The sequence below is a fragment of the Limulus polyphemus genome, unplaced genomic scaffold (assembly GCF_000517525.1).
Source record: "Limulus polyphemus unplaced genomic scaffold, Limulus_polyphemus-2.1.2 Scaffold7297, whole genome shotgun sequence".
Classification (NCBI taxonomy): domain Eukaryota; kingdom Metazoa; phylum Arthropoda; class Merostomata; order Xiphosura; family Limulidae; genus Limulus; species Limulus polyphemus.
This window is the reverse complement of record NW_013672907.1, coordinates 33,561-40,485: the sequence shown is the minus strand read 5'-3', so window position 1 is coordinate 40,485 and position 6,925 is coordinate 33,561. Positions and strand designations below refer to the sequence as shown.

The following is a 6,925-nucleotide window of genomic DNA, read 5'->3' as shown; positions in this document are numbered from 1 at the left end:
TTTACTTCTATGTAACAAGTATTTATCAGTAACTTGTATATGTTTAAAGTTTTGACACGTTTACTGCTATATAACAAGTATTTATCAGTAACTTGTATATGTTTAAAGTTTTGACACGTTTACTGTTATATAACAAGTATTTATCAGTAACTTGTATATGTTTGAAGTTTTACACGGTTACTGCTATATAACAAGTATTTATCAGTAACTTGTATATGTTTAAAGTTTTGACACGTTTACTTCTATGTAACAAGTATTTATCAGTAACTTGTATATGTTTAAAGTTTTGACACGTTTACTGTTATATAACAAGTATTTATCAGTAACTTGTATATGTTTAAAGTTTTGACACGTTTATTGCTATATAACAAGTATTTATCAGTAACTTGTATATGTTTAAAGTTTTGACACGTTTACTGTTACTGATAAATACTTGTTATATAGCTTGTATATTTTTAAAGTTTTGGCACGTTTACTGTTATATAACAAGTATTTATCAGTAACTTGTATATGTTTGAAGTTTTACACGGTTACTGCTATATAACAAGTATTTATCACTAACTTCTATATGTTTAAAGTTTTGACATGTTTACTGCTATATAACAAGTACTCAATAGCACATGATGTCACCACTTTAAAACATTTATTAAACGTCTTTATCATGTATTTTAGCATTTTCATCAGTGAATCTTGGGAACTGAGTCAGTTTATGGATATACCAATTAACTGAAATCGTATCGCTTCTATTAACTTAATCACCTTTTAAGTCTCATTCTTAATTTAGTTTAAGAATGGTTTCTTGTTTACCGTTGCGCTATAATTTCAGTGTATTTCTAACCTAGAACCTAATATCATTTAGCTAAAGAGGCATCTTTGTTAATTAAATATCTTTGTGTTCATGAAAAAATGTATACACTACAGAGTTTCGTAGTGTTCGTTGTCCCTGAACAATAATTATGGATTATTCATATTTACAAGAGCTTAAAGTCTAATGTATTACAATCTTACAATGATTTATAAAATCTTATATAGAAATATATAGTAAACCTGCCATTGAAATTCTTATCTTGAGCTAACTCTTCGGATAAAGAAAATTTTTTTGGTGGAACTGGTGGACGCTCATCCGATTTTTTCCTGGACGAAGTGCCCTCTGTTGGCAGACTGGTGTCTTGTATATTTGCCTGTTCCTGAGAACTTTTCGGTGGTTCGTTGTTTCTCCTTGGGCCAACTCCATTCACAGTACGACCTGCTGGTCGTTCCAGCACCGTATTTACTGCAGCATCTGTTGTTCTACGAAACTTCTGCTTTGGTTGTTTCTTATCTTCAACTTTCTGGTTTCTGGTTTTTTCTTGTTGTAAACCATCATTACTCTTCTTATTATTTGATGGAAGATATATCTCTTCAACAAGATTATCTGTTTGGGATTCGTGATCCTCAACCTCCACTGGAGACCTATTCTGTCTTGATATAGGGGTACCAAAATGGGGATTTTTTGACTGGCTCACTGGGGTACTTTCATTGGATGGTGGTAGAGCTTCATCCAAAGATCTGTCTAAGTCTTGAATTATTCGTAATGCCTCTGCATCGCTTCTTCCATGATCCTTACTTGAATATTGGTAATTCCTTCCAGAATGTTCATCGAGAAATATAAAGTCAGGCGAACAGCTTTCAGAATTTGAATGATTAGCCATCTTTTTCAACACTTCCTTCACTATTCCAGGACTTTGGAGAGAAGGAGAAGATAGAGACTTGGGTAGACTTAGTTTGTTTTCAATAGACTTTTGAATTTCTATGCTACGAAGATTAGAGATGACATTGTTATTCGCATGTTTCTTCGGTACTAGGCTGTTTTTTACCTGTTTTTCGCTATTCCTAGAAGTGTTACAACTTTCTATGTTTGAAAAAGTGAAGTGTGGGCTCGTAGAGACGTGGATTCTGTGAGCTTGTAGGGGCGTGGATTCTGGGGGTTTGCAGAGACGTGGATTTTGGGGGCTTGTAGAGACGTGGGTTTTGAGTTTGTTATGATCTGAAGATAACTCTTGTCGGTTATTAGAGATAACACTGAAACCTTGGAGTTGAGTTGTATTTGTTTTAGGGTTGACCTTTTCTTTACTCCGGATTTCACTTGGGCTCAGACTATTTCCAAAAGTATCTCCTTCCACACCATCCACCGATAGCATAGTCTGACAAAAATCATGAAAACTGGAAACAATAACCTTTTGTGGAGCTTTTACATTAACATTGTAGCATTCGTTAACCTCAGATTGTGGGTATTGGTCTGGAGTGTTCACATTAGTGTTATAACATTCGTTAACTTCAGATTGTGGGTATTGGTCTGGAGTGTTCACATTAGTGTTATAACATTCGTTAATGTTGCCTGGAGTATACTCGTCTTGATCGTTCCAGTTTTCATCGTCAAAGTATATACTGCTATTCTGTACTGAGTACTGAGAGTTACGACTTCCCTCGGATGATATACTATTTGAATTCCTCACGCGCTTTTGTTCGTTGCACAAAGATCCTCGTGACTCCAAAGCATCATTATTAATTGACTGTTGAAACTTCGAATCAGGACATCTAATGGAAGATGATTGTTGAGGCTGGGGATGGGTGGAAGAAGGCTGTTCAGCTGGACGCAGGTAGCGACAAATGCCGAATACAGTTCCTTGTAGCGACGACTGAGACACTATCGACGGAGATTTCTGGTTTGGAATTTCTGGAGAAATAATTGTTGAAGTTTTTTTAGGTTGTACAGGCCTTCTGTAGGGGATTGGACCTGAAATATAGATAATATTAGTTAGGACTGTATGAAAGTTTTAGATGTAATAATTGTGCAAATATCGATCCAAATTAACTATTAAACACAGATGGGATCGTTTATCATTCGCTGTAGTAAGCTAAAGTATTGTGTGCACATACTCAAAAGAAAAGTGTTAGGTCTATTTAACCATCACTTTCATTTTATCTATATAATTCTGTGCCCTACAGACGACAATAATATTATTAATTATCAGTGAAAAATGAAAGAAAATTATGCCAGTGTTATGTTTGATCTCTTTAATAAATTCTAAACATTTTATCGTTTCTGCATCATATTTACATAAAAGAGCATATTTTACTTGTCCAAAGAAACTCATTGTACAAACTCACTGAGTAATAAAACATATAACTGGGTTGTCAGTAAAGTTTCATAGGCTAAACAAAAGTGGTTAGTAATAAAACATATAACACCTGGGTTGTCAATGAAGTTTCATAGGCCAAACAAAAGTGGTTAGTAATAAAACATATAACACCTGGGTTGTCACTAAAGTTTCATAGGCCAAACAAAAGTGGTTAGTAATAAAACATATAACACCTGGGTTGTCAATGAAGTTTCATAGGCCAAACAAAAGTGGTTAGTAATAAAACATATAACACCTGGGTTGTCAATGAAGTTTCATAGGCTAAACAAAAGTGGTTAGTAATAAAACATATAACACCTGGGTTGTCAATGAAGTTTCATAGGCCAAACAAAAGTGGTTAGTAATAAAACATATAACACCTGGGTTGTCAATGAAGTTTCACAGGCCTAACAAAAGTGGTTAGTAATAAAACATATAACACCTGGGTTGTCAATGAAGTTTCATAGGCCAAACAAAAGTGGTTAGTAATAAAACATATAACACCTGGGTTGTCAATGAAGTTTCATAGGCCAAACAAAAGTAGTTAATATCACAATTCTCTACATTTCTTTTTCTCACACTCATTTAATTAGTCCGTTACAGAGTTCGAATCTGAAGTGTGTAAAAATAACATATTTGACCTGTATTTTGTCCATCACAAGTTACTACACAGCTGCTCTTTCGCTAAGCCAAATCTGATTCGAAATCTGGAACGGACTAATTAAAAGAATTGTTATAAAAATGACGGACAGTCAAGCGTAATGTTAGTAACATTTCTTCGGCCAATAAATAGAAAGAAAGAAAGTTTGAGAACATAAATAGTTTACTGCAGTTAAAGAGAATTCCTAGTGAGGTTTGGTTTTAATTTCGCTAAGCGTTACACGAGAGGTATCTGTTCTAGCCGTCCCTAATTTAGTAGTGATAGACTATAGGGAAGGCAGCTAGTTAACATCACCCACCGCCAACTCTTGAACTACTCTTTTTACCAACGAATAGTGGGATTGACCGCCACATTATAATGCCCCACAGCTGAAAAGGCGAATATGTTCGATCACGAATATTCGAACCCGCGACCCTCAGATTACGAGTCGAGGGCCCTAACCACCAGATTTCATAAAACGCTTGAATTTAAATGTTATAATCTCTAATTTATATAAATTTAACACATTTCGACTGATTACACTACCATTATCATCATTTGAACCTCTGTAAGTTCACAGAAGTTGTCAAAAATAAGTTTATGATAGTGAGGAATGCGTGTTTCTTTTACATGTATTTAGACTTCAAGAGGAGCTTAATTTAAAAAAAAATACTTTGAAATTACTCTTACCAATCTAGATTATACTTTAAGAAATACAAATCAACTAACAGTTTTAGTTGGGAAACTTTGAAGGTTTCTAGGCAGTAGGATAACTGTAGGAATAGAGAAATAACAAGACATTTTCTTAACCCAATACACATTTTAACTTTCAGTCTTCAAGCAACAAACAAATTCTTTGGTATAATTCTAGTACATTAAACCAACAGTAGAGTTAAGATTACTACTGCCCCTAAATTAACGATAAAGTTAAGATTACTACTGCCCCGACCAGCAAATTGAAAGAAATACAGAAGGTTGAGTACATTATATTAAATGGATTTTGACATCCATAGAAACGTCGAATATAACAGTATGAATTAGAATTGCATTTTGGCGTTCACAGGTGGTGTGGTATCACCGAATATTTATTAGTTTTGGGATTTGTATGTAGCATCGGTTTCCTACCCAAAATAAGTATATACTAGAATCATAAAGATGTGTTTAGAATTTCCAAGACGGAGATGTCCCTTGTACTTAAAAACACTGGAAAACAGAAGAATATGAGCACCAGAACCCTCCAGAAAGAAACTTGCAACAGGTCGTACCCCAGCCATGGTAAGAATCTACGAACACAAATATCAGTGGCAAAAGAAGTCCACGTGTACCAGGAAATAATAAGCAACACAATCAAGAAGGATCTCTGTTTGGAAAAATGGCACAAGTCATGTGTATGCGATTAGTTTCCAAGACATATCTGTTCAACCGTCGCATACCTCAAAAAGCTTTAGAATGAAATGGGTATGTGTGCTGCTACATATTCAAGTTTCCTATGGATTTCTGTACGATTAAACTGTTGAAACTGGCGTGAAAAAACGATCATCCTCATTCACTAGATGGCTTATGGAAAGCACAAGGAGGAGAGGTGTACTTCGGACATGACAACCTTACGAAGAAGCCTTTTTGCAATGGAAACTACGCTGCAGGGTTATTGTCAAGATGCATAAAAGTTAGACAGAGAATGACTGGATTGTAACGTTTATAATATAACACATTCAACCTTTGTACTCAAGGTATGTACATTCCTTTGATTTTGTTTTCTCATATGATTATCTCGTGAATGTATTTGTCATTTTTTCCCGTGCGTGGTTTATTCATTTAAGCAATATTATTACATTTATTTTCTGACATCCATTAACCGTACCTTATAAACTAGAGACTCAAAGTCTTCATCTACGTTTCCTTTGTTTTAACAGCGACAGTTTGCTATTGTACTCAACAAAATTGCTGTTGTTATATTTCGAATCATACGCATCTGCGTATAAAAACAAACAAACAAAAACAATTGTGCGTAATTTCATAGTTCTGTATCGTGAAATTGATTTCGTTAGACACTACCTTTACATTAAGATTTAGATAACGCTGGTATTATTCTAGCCACTTTTTGTCTCTTCTTTTCAACGTATCCTTTATTGAATATTTGCCATAAAATATTAAGCCTAATTTTCCTATGAGTTTAAGGAATAGCGCACATAGACCAATTGTTTGTTTCTTCTTGTTGTTTTATTTGTTGATAAGCACAAAGTTACACAATGGGCTGTTTGTGCTGTGCCCACCACGTGTATCAAAATCCGGTTTTTGCATTGTAAGCTTTCAGACTTACCGTTGACTTATTGTATCATTTGTAACCCTAAAAACGATCACCAAGCAAACGAGTGAAAAATAAAGTTACTGACAACAAGCAATTAGTTATAACATAAGATGAAATATATATTGATGTCATCCAGTGGTATGGTTGATGCTGTTATAATTTATAGTCACAAACTCTTGTAAGTATTATAACATAAATACTTGTTGACTAATCTCTTAAAAAGAGTGATGTTATGTTATGTTGAAGACTAATGCATGATCAATTATTTTGTTAAGGCAGGATTTTCTTCAGAACAAGAATAATTCTATCCCAGTCGAACATGTTATGAAAATTTAATGTAAACTACTTGACTATACAAGATATTTTATAGAATAAATCGAGAGTATTCAAGAGAGTCAGTAAGTAGTTCAACAGTTGATGTTTAGGCTTAGTAAATTAGGCTACAAAAAAAACAAAAAAAAACTTGTGAAGTCGGTAAGATTATTTTATTTTATTATGAACAACTATGTTAGACTGACAAAATGATCAAGCTAATGAAAAGATATTTGTAACTGCAAGGTACTGTTACGACAGCGGAAGTCACGCGACCCTGGGAGCATGCGCGCTGGAGTTTCTAGAAGAATCATGAATTATCGAGGAACCCCGCGAATGTCCGAGTGTTTTCCAGGCGCCCTCTTTTTAAGTATATAAGCCCAGCAAATAAAGCCAGTGATAGAGAGATATGCAGATGGATTGAAGAGATGCATAATTGAGTCAAGCGAACAGTAGGCACCATAAGGAAAGTGTGTGAATCACTGTGATTTATAGCGTGTGTTA

At 34.5% G+C, this 6,925-nt stretch overlaps 1 protein-coding gene across 1 annotated transcript in view; it reads right to left on the bottom strand.

Annotated features, from left to right (window-relative positions):
* Nucleotides 1-1,047: 1,047 nt before the first annotated feature.
* Nucleotides 1,048-6,925, bottom strand: part of LOC111089766 — a gene marked incomplete at its 3' end in the record, with an annotated part of 31,897 nt that continues 26,019 nt past the window's right edge. The window contains exon 2 of the mRNA XM_022402808.1: nt 1,048-2,776. Coding sequence (XP_022258516.1) covers nt 1,048-2,776 — 1,729 coding nt within the window. The remainder of the gene's footprint in view (nt 2,777-6,925) is intronic.